Source organism: Rhinolophus sinicus, chromosome 12, assembly GCF_057876585.1.
Source record: "Rhinolophus sinicus isolate RSI-liver-muscle chromosome 12, RSI-T2T, whole genome shotgun sequence".
In the NCBI taxonomy this organism is placed as follows: domain Eukaryota; kingdom Metazoa; phylum Chordata; class Mammalia; order Chiroptera; family Rhinolophidae; genus Rhinolophus; species Rhinolophus sinicus.
The window spans coordinates 2,075,552-2,101,672 of NC_142512.1; the positions used below are offsets into that span (position 1 = coordinate 2,075,552).

Consider the following 26,121-nt stretch of genomic DNA (forward strand, 5'->3'; position numbering starts at 1 on the left):
TAGAGATCAGATAAGGGAAAAGAGATGAGAATAGTAGGCTATGACAATTTAAAGAGATATTACAAGAAGGAAGGACAAAGGATGTTGGTAGTTTTCTGAAAAAGCAGATTAATAGAAGGTTTTCAAGGGCATTCTGTACAGGTTGCTGCTTTTCTGTTTCTTGAATTGGAGGAACCAGCCTAATTTAAGAATTTATGAAAACATATTAAAGTATCTGAGCCCCTGGAAACATTCTCTTTATAGCAAATAAGAATGTGGTATCATCCACCTGAACCCCAACTTAGGGAGGTGGGCTTATGTCCCCTCGAGTCCTGAGGCACTGGAGATTGCCGAACTACATAGATCTATGGCCCAAGGCAGGTGTCTCGTCACCTCCACCTCTTTTCCCAACGCGCTGATGTCCTTCCCATATATATGGAGTGTTGGGCAGAGGGAGGACTGATTGTGAAAACAGTAATGGACTTGGGTAGGTGGTAACATGCCTGTGTTGGGCGTGGATGACTGAGGCTCCATTTAGCTTATTTTCCAGGAACAGGGAAATAGAGAACTCCTACTGTGGGTCATTTGAGCCCATTCTTGTTTCAGGAGTCTATGCCTTCGTAGGCTAAAATTTTCAAGGTTGGAGATTGCCAGGACGCTGTGAGGACAAGTGATCTGGGAGTGGGAAGGCTAAAAACATACATATTTGTTCTTGAACTTTTGTACGTGTAACTTGCAAACATTATAAACACTTCAGGGAACTCACCGTAGTGTTTTTGAGTGATAAGAAGGAATGGGGTAAGTTTAGTAACTGCTTTCTATGTTAAAGAACCAAGATTGCTATTTTAGACTGACACAGATTAGTCCTTGAACCAGGGACAGACAATGGAGAAGGGACAGTGTATCTTTCTACCTTGATTTAGGTCATCGGTTTTGTCCCAGTTCAGGTTCCAGTAATATCAGCTATTAATTGGGTTTTCAATTCAGCCTCAGGACTTGTGGTGAAAGCAAAGTAATCTCAGGCATTGACAATAAATTGGCTGTCATTCTTTGTTATGGAAACTTAGAGTGTATCTTCATTAAATATTGCATGAGTTGGGAGTGGTAGAGGCAGAAATAGATAACTAATAGCTTGTCTAAAACAGAGTCCATATTTTAATTAAATCAAGCAAGAAACTTCATTTAATATGCAAATAGCTGACATTTTACTTTTTTTGTTGGTTTTGTAAAGAAATGAACTCACTTATTTTTTTGTGTATCTTCACCCTAAAGTCTTACCCGCAAACCTGGCACTAATGATTCAACGTCTATATCAACTGATGGACTCTTCAGTGTTGATACCGAGGTAAAATGCTCCTTTGTGGAATTAACTTTTTTGCTCTGAATTTAGTTTTGTGTAGCACTTACTTGTAAAATTTAGTAGTGGTCCACCTATCATTGTTTTATGTTTGTAATGGAAACTTGGTCAGCGTGAACCATTTTATAACATGTGAGCATTTGAGGCTTTTTTTTTTTAACTTTAGGAAGTATTGAACATGGGAGCTGTAAAAAAGAAGGGGCTGGGAAATATATAGTGATAGGACAATTATATTGGGAGGTATCCCACAGTGATGGAGATATGAAATTTGGTTACGGATTAGGATTCTTAATATATCTTTTACATTATTCCAACATGACTTTCATAATACTCGTGCCTAAATGAAATCTTTGATGGATTCAATTACATATTGTCATAGTCATGTAATCTTCCTGGTACCTTTCAGTTTTAAAACTATATAGCATATAACATACACTTCTTTTTTTGTTACACTTTGTATTTTGGTATCATATAGTTGTTGGGAGCCAGTGTTTTCTCTATTTTGTTTTCTTGTGCTTTTTAGTTATATTCAGTTGAAATTGAATAATATTTTGTATAAGTTTCAGGTATACTGGGTTCATAATTTAGGCTAAAATAATAGTAGAAATTGTGACAATTTAGAATTCAAGTCCTCTTTCTTAAACCCCATATTGTAAAGGGATTCCACTATGTTCTAAATCATTGCATTATGACTATATTTAAATGTCTTCCTCTAATTGAGGAGTACATGTTTTGCATAAAATAATAACCAATTTTAGAAGCAGACATTCTTAAGAAACATATAGTAATATACCAAATTTCAGAAATTTTTTTGTTTTTTAAATGTAAAGTTTTTCATTTATGTTAGAGTTGACATTGAATATTATGTCAGCTTCAGGTGTACAGCATAGTGGTTAGGCATTCATATAATGTATAAACTGGTACCCCGATTAGTCTGGTATCCCTGACAGCATACTTAGTTATTACAATCTTATTTACTATATTCCTTGTACTGTAACTGACATGTTCATAACTATTTTATATCTGTCAATTTATACTCCTTAATCCTTTTACCTTTTCAAGGATTCCCCCAACAATCCTCGAACTGGGCAACGATCAGTTAGTTCTCTGCACTTATGAGTTTGTTTCTCTTTTCTATGTCAACTTTTTTTTTTAGATATCACAAATAAGTGAAATAAGGTGATATTTGTCTTTCTCTGTCTGACTTATTTCACTTTGAATGATACCGTCTAGGTCCACGCACGTTGTCACAGCTTGTAAGATTTTATTCTTTGTTACAGCCAAGTAGTATGTTGTTGTATCTATGTACCACTTCTTCTTTATCCAAGACGATGGACACTTCGGTTGCTTCTTTATCTGGACTATTGAAAATAATGTGCCAAGGACCATACAGATGCACAGATGTTTTCAAATCAGTGTTTTGGATTTCTGTGGAGAAAAACCCAGAAGTGGGGCTGCTGTGCCACGTGGTAGTTCTATTTTCAAATTTTTGAGGAACTTCCATATTGTTTTCCATTGCGGCTGGCCGGGTTTGCAGTCTCACCAACAGTGCGCGGGGCTTCCCTTCACATCCTCAGCAACAGTTGTTGTTTGTTGATTTATTGATGATGGCGATTCTGACAGTTGTGAGGTGATAACTCATTGTGTTTTTAATTTGCATTGCTCTAATGATTAGTGGCACTGAGCATGTTTTCGTATGTCTCTTGGCTGTCTGTGTGACCTCTTTGGAGAAAAGTCTATTCAGGTACTTTTCTGATTTTTTAATTGCATTGTTTGTCTATTAAAGGTGTTGCATTTTATGAGTTCCTTACATGTTTTGGATGTCGACCCTTTATCAAATATATCGTTGGCAAATCTCTTCTCCATTCATCTGGTCGTGTTTTCATTTTGTGATGGTTTCCCTTGCTGTGCAAAAAAATTTAAGTTTGATGTCATATTTATGGGTCTTGTAGTTCTATCCATTCAGCCACCTTATGTCTTCACTGGAACATTTAACCTATTTACATTTAAATAATTATTTATAGGCATGTGATTATTGCCATTTTATTATTCATATTTCCTCTCCTCCTCTTCGTCCTCATCCTCTTCCTTCTCCTCCTCTTTCTGTTCTTCTTCTTCTTCTTCTTCTTCTTCTTCTTCTTCTTCTTCTTCTTCTTCTCCTCCTTCTTCCCCTTCCCCTTCCCTTTTTCGTCTCCTTCTCCTTCTCTTTCTACTTCTTCATCCCTCCTCCTCCTCCTCCTCCTCCTCCTCCTCCTCTTCCTCCTCCTTTTCCTCCTCCTCCTTCTTCATGTCACATTTCTTGTAATACTGGTTTGTTAGTGTTGAACTCCATCATCTTTTTCTCTGGAAAGTCTTTACCTCTCCATTGATTGTAAATGAGAGCCTAGCTGGATACAGTACTCTTAGTCGAAGATCATTGCTTTTCATCACTTTCAATATTTGCCAATCCCTCTGGCCTGCAAATTTTCTGTTGAGAGATCAGCTGACAGTCTTATGGGAGCTCCATTGTACATGACTAACTACTTTTCTCTTGAAGGTTTTAATATCTTCTCTGTGTCCTTACCCTTTGGCATTTTAATTATAATATGTTTTCGTGTGGGCCTGTTTGGGTTCATTTTGTTTGGAACTCTTTGTGTTTCCTGCGCTTGTGTGTCTATTTCCTTCTCCAGGGCAGGAAAGTTTTCCATCATTGTGTAATCCAAAAGGTTTTCAATTCCTCTCTCTCTCTCTCTCTCTCTGTCTCTCTCTGTCTCTCTCTCTCTCTCTCTCTCTCTCTCTCTCTCTCTCTCTCTCTCTCTCTCTTTTCTCCTTTTGATAGCCTTACGAATGTTGTTATACTTGATATTGTCCCAGAGGTCCCTTAAAGTATTCTCTGTCTTTATTTATATTTTACTTATATTCATTTTTTTTTCTGTTCTGATTGGGTGTTTTCTGCTACCGTGTCTACCAAATCACTATTTGAACCTCTGCTTCACCAAATGTGGTGCTGATTCCATCTATAAATTATTCATTTCAGATACTGTATTCCTCATTGCAGACAGTTTTTAATGATTTCTATGTCCTTTTTATGTTTCCTGTCTCTTCGTTGAAATTGTACTGAGTTTATCTATTCTTCTAATTTCATCGAGCATCCTTATAACTAGTATTTTGAACTCTGTTTCTGGTAGATTGCTTGTCTCCATTTGGTTTACTTCTTTTTCTAGTTTTATCCCATTCTTTCATTAGAGAAATGTTTCTTTCTCTCTTCTTTTTTCACTGCCTCTCTGTGTTTGTTTCTATGTATTATGTAGATCTGCTAATTCGCCTCCTCTTGGCAGCATTGGCTCATATAACAGGTGTTGTGTGGGGACCAGTGGTACAGTCTGGTCACCTTAGCCAGGTGCTCCAGAAGCTTGTGTGGGTGGTGTGTGCCCCCCTGTTGTACTTGAGCCTTGATTGCTCTTGGCACATCAGTGTGTGGAATCGACCCTCAGGACGACTGGCTGTGACTACAGTACATGAGCTGATGTATGTGGGCTGACCTCGCAGAGTGAGATCGGCTATAGCAGTGCTCTGGTGTCTGCTCAGTCCATTGCTTGGGCGTGTCATTTATGGAGCTAATTGGGTGTTGTTCTGGTGTTGCTGAAGCTGATCACCAGGTGTGTTGGATTTGGGGCCTCTTGGGAGGGGCTGTGGGGCAGGCCCAGGTCAGCTGCTGCTAGTGCCCAACTCAGAGCCACCTAATAGAAGCCACAAAGTGACCTAGTCTTGGTAGCTGCCTTTGTGGGTTTGGAGGCACCGAGAAGCGCCTACGCTGTGACGCAAGACAGGATGATGGATAGGATACCAGAAAGAAACGGAGGTCCTCAATATCATAAAGTGCAGCCTGAGTGACTGTCTTAAAACAGAATTGTGACGATGCAACACCTCTGCTTACTGAGTGACTCCCCACTACGTGAGGGTGAAATTCATAGGCTAGCATGACACGTGCCTTCTTTGATTTGGTTCTGAAACTGCAGTGGTATCTCCATCCCACTCTCAGTGTTCCAGGCTTACCCCATTCCTTTGCGGCCTCACTTGCAATATGTTCTTTCATCCTCAGGCTTTTGCTCGCGCTGCCCTTCTGGAATCCCCGTCACGCCTTCCCTCAGCACCTTGCATAACTGTCAAGATGCAGCCCTATCTTTGCCGCATCTGCTGAGCTTCCCTGGTGCAACTGACTGTTGTCTCTTGTGCCCTTACGATACTTGACTCATGTGGGCTGTTGAAGTGGAGAGCGGTACTTTTCTGCTCTTATTTTTTCATGTGTTATGTCATCTCTACTCGTACTAGCGTGTAGGACAGAAAGTCTCATTTATATTTCCAGCTTCCCCTGGGGCTGTGCCTATGATTTGATGGCTACAGTAGAGTCTTTTGTCTTGTCGATGGATGGACTGAGTGAGTGAGTGAACGAGTAAACGAATATGGTGTTTTCTGAAGTTGGGTTGTTTTTTCTTTTTCCTTCTTTTTTTTTAATAGAAAGAAGCAACCAAACCGGCAACTGGAAAAAGAGAAAATGGTGTGGATCTTATTGAAAGTGCTCCACAAGAGCAAACAAGCAATGGTAATTTGACTTGTGCTGATGGAGCACAGCAGAATAATATGAGTGGTAATTTAGTGACTGTCTATGAATTCTTTCTAGCGTAAGTGCTGCTATAAACAAATCTAACATGTGTAGGTCCAAATGTGATATTTATTTCTTTTAAGCATTTTTTTTCTATCTTTTTTTCAAAAGTGTCCCCACTACTAACAACTGCTTCTTCTTGCAAATGCTTCAACCCCCTGAAATTCTTTTCTGCTATTACTTTTATGGAAATATTCATGACTGAATGTGTATTCAAAATGCATAGTAATATATGTTCACATTAATGTACCTGTGACTACATTTTATAGTTAGAAAGTCATCATTAGGATTAGGACAAGAGGAAGATGAAGAATCACCTTGGCATTCTGAGGTACTGTCTTTCACTATTCTTATTATTATCGTTATTATTTGAAATATCACCATTCTGTGATGTGAAAACGAAAAAGGTATGCTTTGACTTTACTTTCTCACCCCTACATTTCCCCATACACACCAATTTGTATGGTTTCGCCTGTAATTATTAAACTGGCTATGTGTAATATAATGAGACAGCGTAGTACAATTCTGCTAACTTGCAAGTTTCTCTTCAGGCAGTCAGTGTAGTATAGTATAAAACACAAAGGTTTCCAAGTCATAAGGAATCAGTTTGGGTTCTGAAGTTAAGTTTCCCTAAAAGCTAAAGAATTATTCCAGCTCGAACTATGCCCAAATGCATGATCTTGTGGGTTTTGTGGATGTGTAAATGTCCTAATGAATTTCAGAAAGAAAGAATTTGGATCGCAGGGTTTGTTTATAACTTGGAACTTGAAAAGATAATGCCTGGGACATCAAAGTATTATTAATTAGTATTGTCAAAGAGATCTGCAAGGAACTTTTGCTGGGAAGGAAGAGCATGGTGAATACTAATAATACGTTGGATTATACTAACAACAATTCGGCTGAGCGCTGCTTTAATACTAACAACTGTCTTGTTCACTTAAAGTATCATGCATTGAGTAACTTGATGGCAACCGTCCTTGTAGTAATAGAAGTACAATGTAATGATGAGCTAATGTGAGGTGACAGCTGTGGAAAGATATAAGAAAAGTGTGATCTTCTGATATAGGCAACTGCTGCCTACTGGTACAGACACTGTGTTTGACGATCAGAACAGACTAGAATTCTGGATGGGTCACTTACTAGCTATGGGATCTTGGGGAAACTTCTTTTGAACCTGTCGGATGTCAGTGACCTCATTCGTCATAATGGTACTAATGACTACCTTTCAGGTATGTGGAATGCACAAATGTGGTAACGAATGTGAAAACACTTTTAAAACTGTAAAGGGAGCTATAGAATGTAAAACACAACGATCACAGTGGGATGTACTGACTTACTAGATATCGGGGACACTTTTTGTAAACATGTAGGACAATCAAATGGCGGTAGTGTCAAGAGCAGAGTGGAAAAGTTAGAAGGGGCATGTGGATTTCTAATCTGGGGGATGTTAAGTTTCAGGAGACTGTGATTGGCGGTACCCTGTAGATGTGTAGTGTTTCGGTTCTTGAGGCTTTGTTGGTGCGAGCTCAACGTTTTCACCTTGAGTTAATTTCTAGTTGGACACCAGCTGTGTGCTGGGCAGTTAGACACTGAATGGAGAAGTTCAGGGGTTCAGCTGTAGTTGTAGGTGCAGAAAAACAAGTGAACAACAGTCCATCATAAGGCACTATAAGTGCTTCATTTAAAGAGGATGGAGAATGCTGGGTTAGAGAATATTGTCGTGGGGGGGCATGGTTGTAGTTGGAATGGGAGTGGGAGTGGATTTTCGGGGGTCAGGAAAGATCTTTCTGAGTGTGACAAAAACTGCCAAGTGAAGCATGAGAAGGAGCCAGTCGTGTGAAGATCTAGAAGCAAAACCTGCTGGACAGAGATAACAATGGATCACATCAGTTCATATTTTATTCTAATGTCTTGGAATGGCCAGGAAGCAGGAAGTGGGGTAACCATCATCAAACCATTTTTGTATTTGTTGTTTTGTGTGGGAAAGAAATAAAATGTGCATAGTAAGTGTCTGGTACATTTTAGATGGTTATAATAAATAAATGTTCTTATTTTTCCCCGATTAGAAATTATTATACTTTTTTGAAAAGTTGCATAACTATATATAACATTTTCCCTATTATTTATTGAAACATAATCTAATGAAAAGTTTTTCTTATCACTTTGCCACTTTGTTCAATCATTTTTTCTATCAAAATTTTTGTCAAACAAGAGTTCGGTTTTTCCAAGCTCTTCTTGATTTAGATGAAGTAGGTTCTAAAATGTTCTGTTTAGACTCAACTGGACATACACCAAGGTTTCTTACCATTTCAAGCAAGTATCTTGTTTTAACACTAAAAATCAAATCTGTCATTAGAAATATTTAGCAGTTATATCAAGTACACTTATCAAAGTATTAGGTCACTACAAACGTAATTGCAGTTTAAAAGCTTACAAAAATTGCAAAACTGCAATTACATTTGCACGAACCTAATGTTTGCTTAAATACATATTTTTCAAAAAGTCCTTTTCTTGGTGGTGATAACACTAATATTTTTATCCTGAATTATTAACTAGAAATTGTATGAAGTGTCCATTAGTTACTAATCGTCCTGTTTCCTAACCCTTTCAGACGAGAATTGAAGTGGAAAATCCTGGTCCTCACGAAGGTGTAGGAATGGACGATGTGCAACCCTTCAGACCAGGTGCACTTTGCAATACCAGTTTAATTTTGGGAAGGAGTACGCAAGGACATTTGGCATGCTCGCAGTCTTCTATTCAGAATTCCTTTCTTTTGTTACAATTTAATGGAAGGATTTCACATAAGCAACATGATGTCACTGTTGGTATTGATGTTTGAAAAAAAAGACATCGACAGGAATAAGAAAACAAGATTTTAAAAATGTGACTTTAATTCAGATGTTTCTCCTCTTGGTTTGATATCCTAAATGTCCCAGTTTGGAACCCCTGTACTTAATAGGGGTTCTCAGAGGTTAATTATCACACTGGAAGATATTTCCAGGGTTTGAAAATGGTTCTTTGAATTTTGACCTTTACCCAGAGTAAGCCTCAGTTGCTACCATGTCAATTGTGTTTTAAATTTATTCCTCTTAGTGTTGTAACACTGATGGTCTTAAGACAACCAGATGTTTTGCTGAGCAGACACCGGGTGTGTGTGTACGCACACTTATGGTGTCTTTGATTATTAAAAATGGGAGAAGTAATTAATCGTAATGAATATTTGGTAGACACAATCTTTGAAAACAGGAATTCTGAAGCTTTTGTGCCTTGGGATGCTTTTATGCTATTAAAAATTATTGAGAATTCCAAAGAATATTTTTAAGTCGGTAGTCTCCGTAGATAGTTACAGTATTAGAAATAAAAACTGAGCAATGTAAAATACGAGCTCACACACGCATGCATTCCATGAACCATTAGAGCTAAGACCCAGTCACCATCAGACCTATGATGTTACCATCAGAGCTGTGATATCACAGCCGTGGAGAACTCTACTGCACACTTAGAAGAGAATGAGAGTGACAATGGCAAATGACATTTAGTCTTTCTGTGAAAATAGTTGTGACCTTTTCGGGCCCCACGACTTACAGATCTTGGGACTTCAGGGATTCTTACATGACATTGGAAACCACCGTTTGAAATGATGTACGGGCTTCCTGGACGTGAAATGATAAAACAGGCTTTAAAGCTTCACTTCTACAATTGTGTTTTTCTTTCACTTGTCTTAAAAAGTTTTAAGCTGAGAATATTGTTTAAAAAACAAAAGGAAAATAGTTTTGTCATATATTCGTTTTCTGTCTCATGGTGCCCTGTACTCCTTGGAGCTCATGTGGACCTAGTTTGATCCTATTTTTCCTTGGAAACAATAAGGTCACCCAAGACTGTAATTTGTCACATGAATATCTGTTTATCTAAGGCTTAAAAAAATGAATTCTGAAGATATTGGAGCATTTAGAAAATACCATTTTCTTATAATAAGTAGTTTCTTATTTGAAGTCGTACCATTCATTAAAAGTTTTTGTAAACCCACGTTTGTCATGCATATTTAAACTAAAGATAAGTGGTTACACGTAACTTTGGATCATAACAAAAAAAATCATACCCTGCACCATCTATTAAGTAGGTAATTTTTAATTGGAAACACATTATATAATAGAAATTGCTGCCTGATAATAGTTAATTAAACTTACCTGTGTCAATGGCAAGTATAGGACACCTAAAATAAAATGTACTCTGAAGGAATAGTGTATTGGGGGAAAGGAGGACGTGTGACTGTTTCTCTGAAAAAAGAAGTTTTACAACATAGTCAACTTTGTGTTATTTTTACATCCTAATAAATGAAAAGTTAATCCCAGAATTCAGACGGGGATTCTACTTCTTTGACCTCTAATCATGGAACTTGTCAAAGATCCGGGGATTAGAAAGTTGGTGATAAAAGGCCATTTGCCACACACTCAATGAGCAAACCTATGTCAGCATCCACAGAGTTTGGACAGATGACCGTAATAGACAAACTAGACTCAGATTGTAGGTGTGTTTCTGTTAGGTAATAATAGGCTCCATGACTTGTGTGAATCACCGCTACCAGAAAACAGAGAAAGCAAAGAAGGAAATACAGGAACAGAAAGTGTTCAACCCCAGCCCACCTCTATGTAGCTTCATCATAGTTCTGACTTTCCAACAGTCACTTTGTGGCAAAACCTACTTTATGTTTACTCTGTTTATGCAACTTACAACAAAGCAAAATGACTTTTAGCAAGACATTGGCGTTCTTCCTGAACCACAGCAACATATGGGAATAAGAAAAAGAATGAGGTGAAAGCGTGGTTTCCTTTAGACTAGTATTTAGCGTACACTGGGGAGTGGGCAGCAGGACTCTATGTACCACATTGGGACCAGATGGGAAAACTTCATAAAGATCTAAAGATTGCCTAGTGAAACAAAACATAGTTTCTTAGCTTTAGTTTTATATTCTGAATTCACAGGTATCAGTTAAAACTATTTATTGTAAATGAAAAAGCACCTTCCGAAACCAACAATCAAATATTTCTTGGATTTTCTATGGCTTTATATATTTTAGAATTGACTTTCCCAGCAGTGATGGGAATCGTCGAGAATTAAATCTATAGCACTTCCTTCTCAGCTGTGTCCGCAGTCTGTCTCCTCTTCTCTCTCTTCTTCCTTAAACCCCAGTGCTGAATCCTCAAAGGTGAAAAGAAATTTTCAGAATAGGAGAGGAAAACATTTCAGCTATAAGGAAGGGTGTACACTGATAAATGCATCAGAAGTAACAGTCATTTTGGAAACAATGAATGACGTTGCAGTTGAATCTTAGGGTGTTGTTCAAAAGATACCATTACCAGGTAGAGAGCAGAGTATAGAGTGCAACTCGATATGTTTGTCCTGCATTTCTAAACTGTCTTTTGTTTCTGATTGTTCTTCCATCGATGTTCAATGAATGAATTTGTGGATGAATTTTTGACATGTTTGTATGCCTTTCAGTTTGTGACATCTCATATTTCCCAAATGGTTTGTTGAAGTGTTAGCTAATTAGAAGTATTTCTTAAGTAAATATTCAGGAAAAGATTACGCTTAATTTGAACTCTCAATTGATAAGATGTTATTTTCTGTATTTATAAAGATTATAGCTTTTATCAAACTGTTCTAAGTAGTTCGTTTTAACTAATACGTAGATTTGTCAGCTGGACAACACCTAGGAATGACATCGGAGGAAGGGCAAGCGAGGCTTGATGGAAATGAAAAGACCTACACGCATGTATGTGAAATTTACTTTGAAATTTCTAGTATAATATGGTTTTCTGTGCTTTAATAATATAATACAGTCCAGTTGAAATTACCTTACATGCTAGCCTTTTAGAGTCAAAAGGTCATAACTGAATGATATTTATAACATTTGAACTAGTTACAAAACTTAAAATATTGTTAGAATCTATAGATATTCATAGCTCAACTTTATCTTTGGATTGAGGCAAAAAAAATAATAAAGTCCTGAATATTGTCTGCGCCTTTAATTTTTATAACTCCCTTACGTAATAAAGAAAGTAACATCAAATATTGAGTCACATGATGAGACAGTTGAAATTATGAACCATGTAAAAATGATGGCCACTGATTCGGGCTCACGCGAAAGGAGTCAGGATTCTCAGGGGTTCAAAATGTGCAGTTCCATATGGCTGGTCACTAAGGTCAAGGTTAGAGATGGATTCTTCCTTGTGACCTCTGTGTAACGGACTCTGAGTCTACATTCAGGGAGAGAATGGGGTCATGCACTCAACTCAACTGCTTTTTAAGAGAATCACACCTTCCAGGATGGGACCTTTGGTTGTTAGGGCACAAACAATAACTTTCTAATTTCTTTCAGTTCAGTGTAGGAAATCAGTAAATATGATTTAATGTTTTATCTGCTCTTATTAGTGGGTAGTGAGTAAGTTATAATTGGATGCAACAGATAACTATGTCAATGTGTAACACTGTCATAGTGTATAATTGGAATTAATATTTAGGAATTTGCTTCTCTTACTGATTGATGTTGATCATATGGGCTCCTAATTAAAGTTTGCCTATTCTCCAGTTATTAATCTTGAAAAAATAATCTTAAATTCACTATGGGGTCTCACGATTTAAGATATGGTGGGGTGAACTATTTTAAGTGAGGAAGCCTCTGTGACATTAAAAATCATCTACTATCTCATTTTTTGGGTGGATTTAACATATAAGCGATTGTTCAGTGCAAACGGTGACAAAATTAGTTTTGCGGGTTCATGTTTTTCTTCTAATTTAGACTAAGGCAACTTATTTTTCACTTTCTAGTTACAGTCCAATAATTTGGGAGTAAGTAAATGTAGATTAAGATTCTTAACAGTTAAATTTAGTTATATTCTAATTTTTCTCGGTTCATATTCTATTCTCCAGGTTATACAAGAGGAAAACGACACTCAGAGGCCACTTTCCCGAGAACAGGACAAGAGAATATTACATGATGCAGTTCTGACCAATTGCCTTCAACAACAAAAGGAGACAGAAATAAACCTTCAGAAAATGAATTCTGAGGTATTTTCTTTAGTCCTTTTCAAACATGTGTGTGTGTATTCGTGTATGTACATATTTTAAAAACCAATGTTGTACGTATGGGAATTGTAGAGGATTTTAAAAGAGAGAGAGAGAGAGAGAGAGAGAGAGAGAGAGAGAGAGAGAGAGAGAGAGAGAGAGAGTATTTTAGGGGGAGTGACATTTTTGGTCCATTGCAATAAATGATATTCTTGACTGAAGTCCTTTTATGTCCAACAGTCAAGTAGTGACGTTCCCAATGTCTCATCTAAAGGGGAGGCTTTCAATGCTTTTTACAGGGATCGATGAGCTTTCTACAATCTCAAAACTATTGCTACTGATAACGGAAGTTTCAGTGTGAGGCAGTGATTTCATCCCCTTGCTGTATTAGCAGAGAGGTTAGTTTTCACTTCCACTGATTGTAAGGAGTAGAGGCATAGCCAGGTCAGGGACCGTCTTTTAGATCCCGTTCTCCTACTTTTGAGAAAGTAACAACTTGCTCCCAGTAGAGTCCTACTTCAGACTAGGAACTTTTGAAGAAATTGGATGCCGTGATACATACTTAGTGATAATTTATTGGTGAGGATTTTATTCAGAGAAGTCAGTGTATTTGCCCCTGTTTCACATTTATTTCTCCTTTAAACATTATGAAAAGGAAATAACACTTATGCAGCAGCAAATGATCTCACTACTTTCTAAGAAGAGCTCTATAATTTTGAGCTTATTTTCCCTGAGTGTTTTGAAATCTAAGGCTTCGTTGGAATTTACATATTTCCACTAGAAGAGCAGCAAGCACACTATTGCGGAGCCCAAAGTCCTGCGGAAAATCCTGACCTTGCTCATCTTTTTAATCACTCTGTTCAAGATTGTGATAACGAAACGAGTTCATTGATGTATAAAGAAGTGCTTAGCGCAATGCCTAGATGTATCAGTGATTAGTAGATTTAATCTTATAAGTGACTCTGAAAGTATTAGAAATGTAGAATATCTTTTCAGTATTCTTGGGAATAAAGTTGTAGGAAATGTAATCAGTCCAAATGTATGCAGAGTGAATACTCTTACTGTGGGAGAGGTGTATATTCAGACGATAACCTCTATTTTAAAGTGTAGTCAGACTTCTTAATCTTTTATTTCATGCCTTCTGGGTTTGCTGCCTTTCCAGTTCTGAGACGCTTAAAGTTCTCTTATGATTTTAAAATTCTCTTTTTCCATTTCATGGATTCAGCATCTTATATTAATTTTGTTTTTAACTTTTTGGAATTTATTCTTGTATAAAGTTGGAGGTTTGGATTCAACGTTGTATTTTGCCAATGGGATATCCACTTACTGCAACCTTTTCATTATATAAACATTTAGGTTCTTCTTTAATTTCAGAGGATATCATGATATGTCATTTCATTGAATGCTAGCTACAAGTCTCCTTTGTTTTACTTAGGTTTCTGAGAGTTACGAAAAAGAAAAAGACCTGTTGCCTAAAAATCCGATGTTGGGGGATGAAACCACCATAGGAAGACTGCAAAGGGACACACTGAAAACTCAGAATCAGGAAATGGAAAAAAAGTACTTTGAGGACACTGCAAACGTAAAAGAAAAGAATGACTGTCTTCAAAAGACGAGAAAACTGAATGACGAAACACTAACAAAAACAGTATTTGAATGTAACAGACAGCTTAATGTCCCAACAGCTGAGAATACAATGCTGAACTCTCAGCTGGAGAATGAAAGACAAAGCAAAGAAAGACTGAAAACAGAAGCGGAATCCACCCATCATTATAAGCTTAGTAAGCAATTAATAAGACACCTACAAAATGCTTTCCAGGGATTAAGAGATGAATGCTTGCCCTTATTGGACAAAAGCGGGTTTGCTATGTGTAACCGAAAAGAAAAGAAGGCGATTCTTTCTCAACAACTTGCTAAAGCTGGAAGTAAATTCAATAGCTTAGACACTGAGCTCCCTCACACAAGATATGCTGTCAGAGACAGGACATTGGTTTTTGAACCTGTACTGAAAGACCTAAACCAAACTCAGTGTCAAGAGGAGGAAATTGAACCCGTGTATCAGAGGGAACACGGAAACGTGAACACATATATTGGAAAGTCGGAATCCTTAAAGGAGAAAGGTTCTGACTTACAAAGTGGAAATATGCTTCTTCGACGGCAACTGGATGGTGCGTTCAACAAAAGTGACAATAATGAAAACTCAGGAATGAGTGTTGAAGAGCAGCTTCAGGAGGGCAGAAAAGTGCTTCAAGCTGAATGTGAAAAACAAGATCCTATTGCGAAAGAGAGACATAAGGAGTTAGTCGACACATTGATTCACTTGGAAGGAAGAATATGCCAGTATGAAAACGATGAATCAGAAAGAGAAGTAAGTATCCAGAAAAATAGTTTTCAAATTTCCCGAAAGAAAATTCAATGTTCAAATATTTGATGATGGCTAAGTGTTGAATCTATCTGAATATTAAAAATATATAGATTACAAATGCATTTGTGCTAACAGCTTAAAAGCATACATTGTATCCAGCCAATAAAACTTAGACCTGTGAGGTGCTTTACTTTGAGTCAAGACATTGTGTTGACTATGAAATTTTAAGGTATAAATTGTTATTAGATACATATTGATATGAATGATTTAGTCCTATACTGCTGCAATAATAATTTTCATCTTTGTTACCACATTGTAATACCATTGTGAAGCAGATAAATGGAAATGCTCCTATGCAAACAGAATTTTTAGAGATAAAGGTTCAATTAAGTGGATTACGTAGAGTTAATTCTAGATTTCCCACATGAACTGAAGTGTAGATGCTGTCCCTTTCCCTCAGTAGTTTCTTCCACATTTTAGTTGGTATAATTTTGTTTTTATTCATGTCAATTTGATATAAATTGGAACTATTTCAGTCCCAAATAATGTATTCTTATGACCTGTGACCTCTTTAAAGACAGCTAATTTTTCATTAAATCATGATTTTGGACAAATGTGAGGAGTTTTATCAAAACTCTACTTGATTTGATCTTCCCACTGCTATGTATAATTGTCCTTGAATATTTTTACAAATTCGTATTTCTCATCGCAAGGCCCATTTACTATCATTTGGACATAAGTTTGTCCATTTCAAAGAGCATTGTAGCGGTCTGTGATTTATTAATTTGGCATTGGGTCCCCATTTTCAGACGAGTGAGGGGAGGCAGGATTCATGTGTAGCAGGAAGGAGGTCCAGGCCACGTTACCTGGGGCCCTGAAGACCACTGGAATGAGTTCGCTTTTCTTCTAAGATACAGGCATCTGTTGGAAGGTTGTGAGCAGTGGACTGTGTACGTGAGGACCTGTGAAGTCAATTTAAGCCTGTGATAAAAAAAAGGGGGAAAACATTCCACAATGTAGAATTGACTACCACTAGTCCCACCGACATACCAATTTCCCCTTGAGATGTCAGTAGATTGTTAAGCTTTGCAGCTTCATCAGGGGAAATGGGGAGTGGGGCTGAATCTGTTGTTCAAGTAACCTACGTAATAGTGAGTGGGCAGCGGGATAACACCTTCTGTGTCTTACCCAGATTCAGTAGACAGACTTGTGCCCAAAAGAGGAAAAGAAGGTGAAATGATGCCTGGGGTGATCTTTTTCAAGTTATAGATTATATTAATGTGTTAGAGTTAGCGATTATTAACATAATTTAATAGATGTGATTATAAAATCACTAACAGCATCATCTTCCTAGGTGGTTGGGAGACAACTTCAACAAGAGCTACCTGACACCACAAGAAAACTGCCTCTGTCAGAGGCTTCACGGGAGGTTAGATCACGTTACCGTATGAATTCAGAAGCTGAGACACAGGATTTCAAGACGTTAGAGCAACTCAGACGTCAGGTATGTGTGAAATGTAACCTGTCAACAGTTCATCTATAGTTGATTAATATAAAGTGTTTTAGGATCCTGATTTTCAAGGGCAGCTTTCTTTTGTGTTTTTGTTGTAATTAATTTATTATAATATTATTATCTTTATAATGCACTTCTTCCTTAAACTCTGGCTTGCATCCTGCTATTCGCATTGCATGTTTTTTCTTAGAGTCTATACCCTTGGTAACGTTGAGAAATAGGCAGCGTTCCTCATAGAAATGGAGAGACTTTTTCCTACTAAACAGTATTTTGTAGTGATCGCTCCATGACCACGATGAGCAGCCATTTAAGATCAGAAGATGATGTTTACTAGAACAATTCAGGCATTTGTCTTATTTCTTGTCATCACTTTTGTCAATGGTTACAGCACTGGCATATATTTCATGGACTTCAGACTGACTCGTACAGAAAGTTCATTATACAAACCAATTGAAGTAGACATTTCCCTCATTTTGTTTTCATTTTAGAAATATTGTAAAAGTATAGAAATATGTAGATCATTATAGTATGCACACCCACAATAGAGAATTAAGAAAATAATCGAGATTCACTATTGTTCTTTTTAATCTTCATTGGGATGCAATTCCCATATCATATTTCACCCATTTAAAACATACAATTCAATATCTCTCGTTACATTCAGAGAGTTGTGGAACTATCACCACAATCATAGAACATTTCCGTCACCCCCAAAAGAAACCCCACATCACTTAGCTGTCACCCGTCTTCCTGTCTCTCCCAGCCTCAGGCAGCCACCAATCTACTTTCTGTCTCCATAGATTTGCCTATTTTGGATGTTTCATGTGAATGGAATCACAGGAAGTGAGGTCCTTTGTGACTCGCTTCTTTCCCGTAACGTCACGTTTCCAGGGTTCAACCGTGTTGTAGCACATATCAGTTGTTAGCTATTTCTTCCTATGGCCCAACATTACTTCACTTTGTGGACAGAATACTTACCCATTCATCAGTTGATGGAACTTTGTGTTGTTTCCACTTTTTGGCTGCTAATAATTCTGCTGTGAACACGAGTTTACAAATTATGGTGGGAGCCAATGTTTTGATTTCCCTGCCCTCGGATTTCAGCTCCCAACCTCGCCTCTCCGTGACGCTTTCTCTGACTGTCATTGAACTCATGTTCCTCAGCACTTGTCAGATAGTCTGTGCAGAGCAATCAAGCCCTAAATTTGACATAGTTTTAATTTTTCATGAGCGAGAATTCTGTCTTTCTAAGTATAAGTTTGTCTAAGGGGAAATAGTATTTGATATGATGGCACCTATCCTGGCATAAATTAAAAATGTTTTCTTTAACAGTTGTTAGGATAAAATTAAATACTTTATACCAAACCAATACTTCCCCTTGGAGACATTGATATAACTAAATTTTTATTCTGAAGTATTTCTCACAATTATATATAAAATCGAAAGCACGAATCTAACAGAAAATTGTTCAATGAAATGCTCATTTTCCCCCTCTCCATGAAAACAAAAAAATAAAATTAAAGGGAAGCAGCCCTTCCTCTCTGCAGCCAGACAGGGTGTACAGATTGATAGCACGTTCTAACTGCACAGGTCTGAGGACGGCTTTTCTGATCTGCCAGAGCGTGTTGCTTTCCTCTGCTCTTCTGAGTGCTTGCTAACACATCCCAACATAATCAGTTCCCGGGAATGAATTGGTTTGGGAAGTTGGGTTTAGCACTAGAGTCCGGTATTCCCACATCAGTGGCTTTACCCTGCCTCTCATGGTCATAGAAATTGTATGCTCAATCCGGGAGGTGGCATTTGCATTGTAGTCCAACTGCAAACCCTTTGATTTTACTGTGCGCCGTGTCCTTTTCTATTACATATGTTCCTTAATTTAATCTTCCCAATATCCCAGTGAGGTAGATGCCACTATTGTCTCATTTTATACATGAAGAAACTGAGACCCAAAAAGTTTAAGTATTTTGCTCAAGGTCGCCCAGCTAATAACTGGTGGACTTGGGATAAAAACCCAGGCATTTTGGCTCTTATTTAGTTACTGCCCCTCAAACTATTCCATGAACTATCTGACTGCCCCCAAGAGTAACATGTCAACTGGACTAGCCTGGTAATTCACATATGTCAATATTTAAAATTAGAGCTGATGGGATGCTTGGAATACAGTATGTTTGACTTCTCGGGTCATTTGTACTACAAGATATGATAATTAAGTGTGAGAACTCATTCTAGAAAAAGTGCTACATACCTCGTTTCTGAATATCACTTCGGTCACAAAGCTCCCTTTGGGAAGCTATGCACCAATGCCACCGCCTAGTTCACAGTTCAAAGCAATTTTGGAACTCTTTTTCTGGAATGGCCATCATTGCTGTCATCATATTACCTTTGATGTCCTGAATGTCATCAAAGAGTCTTCCTTTCCATATTTTCTTTATCTTTGGATAATGACATATTTAGTCATTGGGGGCCAGATCAGGTGAGTAGGGAGGGTGTTGCAATAAAGTTATTTGTTTACAGGCTAAAAACTCCCTCACAGACAGTGCCCTGTGAGCTGGTGCATTGTCGTGATACAAGAGCAATGAGTCGTTGGCTAAAAATTCAGGTCCTCTTAATTAACTTTTTCACACAACCTTTTCAGCACTTCCAAAGAGTAAACTTGGTTAACTGTTTGTCCAGTTGGTAGAAATTCATAATGAACAATCCCTCATATATAAAAAAAGGGGAGCAACATCATTGCAACAAGTTTGCGAACTTAGTTGTCAGATGTCATAGATCATCAGTAGTTCAACATCACTTTTTCTTTATTTTAGCAGCAAGAAGCAAGAGCTCGACATACAGAGGATGCGAGATGTACTGAGAAGATTCAAGATCACGTACAAAAGTATAAGTTAAAGCAGCACAGAAAATAACCTGAGTATCTATAAAGCAGATGTGTAGTGTAGTATGACAGTTAGATCAGTTATAACAATAAACACATGAGTGTGAAGCTGGGTCAAAGTGTCAGCTTTGCGCTACCTTGAAAAGAATAATTTGTGTACATTGTCTCTGATTTTGCACATTATCCACAATTCACAACTAGAAAAACGGCACAATTGCCAAATCATGCGCTTTTCAAATTGTAAGATTTTATGTAGTTGCTCCTTCAGATATTTGTTCAGAGATTATGTGGTATGCTTTAAAGTCAATGTGTGAGAATAATTATGTCAAAATATTCACTTTAGGCTTGACACTGAAAGCACTGACCTAACAACGACAACTAAAAAGCTAGTGGGCCTAATCGAACAGCTTCACAGGAACCTGTCAGGTACAAGCTTGGTGAGTCAATCTCTTCATTTGTGTCATACTGCAAAGGAATGTGTATGTCTGTCATAGTAGCTTATAATACTATTTTAGACAATAAGAACAGTCTCATTAATAAAAGTACTGTATTCATGTTGATACTACTTGCTGGGAGTAATGTAATTCCTCTCTACAGAGAAAGAAATCTCAGTTCATAAAATTAATGATTTTTGCAGTCAGATTTTTATACAAAAAGATTGTGATAGTCGAAAGGCAATATTTGATATATACCACATTTCATTTACCTTTCGTTTGTCCAACGAGTTATCTACCACCCACACACCCAACATTCTGCCGGACTGCTGAAGTTTCCCCTGCAGAAAAGGAAAGTGGAAGGCACGTTAGTCCATAGCGATTCTGAAATACAGCCTGACGTGTGCTGTCTGTTCTTGGATTAGGACTTAGTCCTACCCATGCCAGTGCTTCTCCATGGCCCTTTGCTGTCCCCTGTGAGTCTTTGTTCTGTCCTTTTCATAAGAAATGACCTGTGCTTCCAGCTCTTTCCTCAGCATCATTCCTCCACCCAAATGTCTAAGACCCACAGGCCTCCTCTTATTTTCCACTGTTTTGGTTTTTACTAGGAGACTCTCCCCAGCGGGCACGATGCCGAGGACACAGTAACCCAGAGAGAGGCGGGAGCTCAGGCAACGGGTGAGCCAGGGCCGGGGGGCCTTTCGGGGTTGGGCGAGGTGGTGACTTCTTCTCTATCTACCCTGGAAGCTGTTCCCGCAGACCCCTTCCCTGCCATCCTGAGCCAATCGGGGAGTGGGTGGCCAGGGGTTGGGGAGTCCCCTTTTGTGGGAGGGTTTCCAGTTCCCAGCGGATCCTGACCTGGTGGGAAAGGGCCACGAGGGCAGCCATCCCTAAGCGCCCTTCCCCCTTCACCGGCCTGGCCAGCCGCAGGTGACTTCCTGTGAAGGTCACGAAGGTGGCGTAAGGTGATACCGTCCTGCGGGTTGGGAATCACTCTACAGCTAGTGCCTCATTATAAGGGAAGTGGTTAAGGGTACACCTTTGGGAGACGTAAAAAACTGAAAACTACTCTAGCTTTAGGAAACGGCCCAGGAACACTAAAGAACAAATGACTTCTCTCAGGTGGTGGGATACTGAAGAGCTGGCCCAAAGGAATCTTCATAAACTCTTGTGTCTAGAACATGTGTGGGTGTCTGTGTGTGGATATGTGTACATACATACTTATATACATGTATTTAGACAGAGAGAGAGAATATGAATATTTGATGAGGGTGAGGACTTGCTTTTACTGTTGGAGATGTGTAAGCTGGAGGCAGTAAACATCGAGGAGAGAAAATGAAACCAGGTTCCTCTGCCTCCTTCACCAGGAAAACTGTTGCACAGAAATGTGTGCCACAGAGTTATTTAAGGAAGACCAAAGCTGTAGGACCCTAAGGTGGTGGTAGGACATGCAAAGCCTGAGATCTGGTTCAGCAAGTGGCGCTGTGAACAGGAACCCCCCCTTGCTCTTTGTCGAAGGGCCAGGCCAACCCTCAGGCCCTGCCCAGTCTGTAGTCAGCTGGGAGGCCCTGACAGGAGGCCAGGGCCAGGGACCGCCCTGGAATGGACTACCCTGGAGACAGAAGACAATGATTAGAGTCTTTGGGATGAACGATCCATTTTTCTACTGGGACAGTTTCAGTAGTTCTTTAGATATTGTGAACAGCATTATAAAAGTAGCGTCTTTTTGTAATTGACCTCAGGTTGCATCTCATGCTATAGAATCCAAATAAACCCTCCAAAAACCAAAACAAACTTATTCTTGAAAGGAATTGGTCACTGTGTCTATTACCTTACCGTGGAAGCCCCCCTTTACGTAGATCTCCGAGCCCTGCTTCTTGTGAATTTTATAGATACTTGAACTGTGTGGTATGTTCTTTGGAATCTGTGGAACAGTTAATACAAAGCAAAACGAAACAAGTAAACTTTGTTGTTGGTTTTTAAAATAACATCTATTTCATGCAGAAAAAATATACGTATCACAAGTTCTCATTGTTTTCACTTTGATGTGCATGAGGATTGAATAACAGAATATATGTTATGAAATGATGTTCAGATATCTTTCCATTAAGTTTGTGCAAAAGTAATTGTGGTTTTTAAAGGTTAAAAATGAATGCAAACACCTCAATTACTCTTTTTTTTTTTTTTTTCACCATGAACGAAAATATATTGCTCCTTTATTTCTACATTTTAAGAAAAAGCTTTCCAGAATTTTAGGCAATTATCAGAAACAAAAAAGCAAACAGAGTAGTTTTTCAGACAAATTGAGGTTACGGATTTTGGGTTTTATAACTAACTAAATTTCTATCAGGTATAGAACATACTTGTATCACTCAACATGTTTAAAACCAAATGTATATTCACTCTGCTCGGTTCGCTTTAAAGTTAACATCTGCTACCTCAGGGAACATTTTAAGTCCTTACTCTTTACATGGGCCTTAATTCCTCCTACTTCTTTCTCTAACACGAAGTAGCTTTATGTGCTTTGTTCCCTTGTTCAGCCATTCACAATGTACTGTCCCTTCCTTGCTACACATTGACCTGGTTTGTTAGCATTTTGGCAATCGACGCATGTCTTATTATCAGTAATTTTAATTAGCGGGGTCATCTGTGGGATGACCCAGGATGAAGTTGTTGCAAACACCTGTCATTGTAATTTCCTCTGGTTGCTCACGTTACCACCGCTATGTCGGTGGGCGTAATCTTTTAACACTCACCCTGCTGTATTTGAAAGCATCCTCACTTACTGAAAACAACAGGTTGTCCCAGACCATCCTGATTTATCTTTGCTGAAAGTCACTTATCTGCTATTATGTGTGCTCCCAGATTGCCTTCTAAGTAGAATTTGATGTGAGACTATCCACTGGGCTTTAGGGGTGAAAATGTGTCAGTGGTGAGGGGCTGCCACCACTGGGGCCCTTGAGTGACTAAGGTGGAAAGGTTATTTCCGAAACTAAAACCTCAATTACTCTTGCAGCAACCTAATAGTAACATGAAAAACAGTACTGATTTTCAAGGTAAGTTTTAAATGTTGAATTTAAGAATCTGGAAGTGAATGCCATAGAACTGTAGAGAAACTCATGTGGATTTGTCACCTACGCAGCAGGAAGTGTTTTACTAGTGTTAGACTTTAAAATACCTTGGTAAACTACATTTTCTTTTCATTTCAACAAACATTTCCTGAGGGCCTGCTGTGTGACAACATCTAGGAAGAATGAAATACAGACCTGGGTCTAAGTTTGACAGGAAGATGGACGGGCATGGGGTGATTACTTTGCAGAAAAGGGCCAGGGAGGTGAAACACAGGAGGAACGCGCTATCGGGTACGCAGAGGAAAGAACGGGACATCTACTTGACCTGGACATTGAACTGTCCAGTGGCTGTTTGTCAGGGCAAAAGGCGGCCATTCATTTCAAGCACAGGGCAGAACACAGATGCAAGGGCATAGAAGCAAGAGTGCAGGGAACTGTGAGCTCTGTAGTGTCCTCTGGGTATGAGTGGCATGGCGACAGGAGATGATATTGGTGGTTAAGTGACAGCCAGATCCTGAAAGGCCCTATTTGTCTCACTCAGGAAGGAGCTGGACCTCTGTCTTGTATGGGAAGGGCTTTAAGCGGGCACATGAGCTCATGTTGGGGAAGAAACCATGGAGGTAGTGGGGCTGAGAGGGAGATCTGAGAGTCAGACTGTGTAGGAGGCTATGAAATTTCATTCAGCAAGTATTTGTTGGACCCCCAACTATGTCAGGTAATGTCCTAGGTGCTGTGGACAAAATAGGCCTGTACTCTGTGGAGTGCGACGTTGATATCTGTAGTCCAGACGAGACAAGAAGGGCCTGACCTAAGCTGGTGAGGATGGAGAGGGGGCGGAAGTGACACCCTTTGGTGACCCATTAGTGACCCATTAGACTTGGAGGAAGAGGAAATGGGAAGACTCAAACACAGCTCCCAGGTTTCTGCCCGGGGCGATGAGGTGAAGTCTATTTCCATTTTCCGTATATTAGCAAGTTACAAAATCAGGATAGCATTTCTGGCATAAAAGATGAGAGTTGTTTTTATCCCGCTAGAAGGATGCATACTTTGAGTTCTTTTCCCAGGATGGGGATGGGTTTAGTTGATGCAGTCTTGGAATCTTACTCAGCTTCCTTGTGAACCCAAACCAGACTTTGCCAATAGCCAGCTATTGTCTCCAATCACCAAATAGGTTTTCACTGTTTAAAATTTCTTCATCCACATGGGGATTGAACCTATGAAAACTTAATCAGCAGATTTGGAGAATCAACCACACCAGCGTAGGGTTAGACTTATTCTGTATTATTGTGTTTCCCCGAAAATAAGACCTAGCTGGACAATTAGCTCTAAAGGGTCTTGTGGAGCAAAAATTAATATAAGACCCGGTATCATTTTATGTTAGATAAGACCAGGTCTTATATTATAGTAAAATAAGACCAGGACTTATATTAATTTTTGTCCCAAAAGATGCGTTAGAGCTGATTGTCCGGCCAGGTCTTATTTACAGGCAAACACGGTATTTACACTGGTCCAATGTCCAGTGGGGGGAAGTCAGTATAAGGCAGATTATGTTGAATACAAAATGACTTTCTGGCAATGAGAACCATCCTGTAATACAATGGGCAGTTGCCTGCTAAGATCATTGCTCATATTTCCTGCCATTGAAGACATTTACGCCTGGTCTATATGACCATCTGCCACAAAGCCAGACGAGACATTTTGGTTGTTGTTGTTCAAGACCAGGGTTAAATTTCTAATCTGCCATCTTGGGCCGCCAGAGCCAGAATAGGGAGTTGGACTGGATCATTTTAAAGCCCAACTCAGGGATGAGATTTAAGTTCATGCCTACAAAGTCAAGTCATTGCTAGAACTACGTGACCTCTGGAATTAAGAATGATAAAAAAATATAATCAGGAATTCAAATAGTGGGTCTGGGAATAAGATCCTGGAGATTTTGCTTTTGATCGTTTTCCTTTCTAGGCAGCTCTCCTTTTTCCTCTTCAGGGAAATCTTGACAAATCCTGTGTTAAATTAATTCAGCCTTCTGTAGTTAAATATCACCTTTGTAAATGACACGTTTCAGATCCACATTAGTTGGCCTTTTATGAAAAAAATCTGTTATGGGGTAGAACTTGGAATAAATGGCTTAGTTCCAATTTCCATAACCTTTGAAGATGCGTGCAAGGATATATAATACATCTCTGTGTTTGTTTCATTGAAAGCAGCTCAAGGTGTTGTTAAAAACAGAGGACTCAACTCCCTCTAACTGGCATTCTACCAACAGACCTTTCACATATGCACTGTACTGTGATAATTCATAATGAGGCCCCTTGAAATATTCTAAAATCATAAAGTTCTCTTTGAGTCACCACAAGTCAGTTAAATTGCTTTTAGTAAAATTTTGGTACTAATTTACATGCTTATAATTTTGGTATTTACATACTTATATTCAGCATGCAGGCTAACTTTATTTACTGTGACATCTGCATTACCAAATAATTTTCCCTAACAATGCTGAATACCGAAGGCTTTCCTATAGCTAGGATAGGCATGTGTATTATTAGTGTGAGACGGTGGCATGGCCCTGGGCTGTTAGGGTGCATGTGTTGAATGGTATGGGTTGGACTGTGACCTTATTAGAAGCTTAAGAACACTTTTTGAGCTGAAAACTACTGTAATGATCATTTGCTGGATAAGACACATTTGCTGACCATCACAAGAGGTCAGGTGACATCTGGAGGTCACACATCTGTTTGTGGCACCCAGTGTTTATTCTACCATCTCCCTTAGTATAACCCTGTTGTTGTTTTTTCCTGGTGTCCTTATAAAATCTGGGCAACC

At 38.7% G+C, this 26,121-nt stretch overlaps 1 protein-coding gene across 1 annotated transcript in view; it reads left to right on the top strand.

Moving 5' to 3' along the window:
- The window catches only part of LOC148756424 (ankyrin repeat domain-containing protein 26-like), a 122,894-nt gene that overhangs the window by 22,568 nt on the left and 74,205 nt on the right, over nt 1–26,121 (top strand). The window contains exons 4-11 of the mRNA XM_088788969.1: nt 8,590–8,662; nt 11,669–11,751; nt 12,909–13,046; nt 14,479–15,411; nt 16,763–16,912; nt 19,729–19,799; nt 20,140–20,233; nt 20,839–20,908. Of these exons, the coding sequence (XP_088645095.1) occupies nt 8,590–8,662; nt 11,669–11,751; nt 12,909–13,046; nt 14,479–15,411; nt 16,763–16,912; nt 19,729–19,799; nt 20,140–20,233; nt 20,839–20,908 (1,612 nt within the window). The remainder of the gene's footprint in view (nt 1–8,589; nt 8,663–11,668; nt 11,752–12,908; nt 13,047–14,478; nt 15,412–16,762; nt 16,913–19,728; nt 19,800–20,139; nt 20,234–20,838; nt 20,909–26,121) is intronic.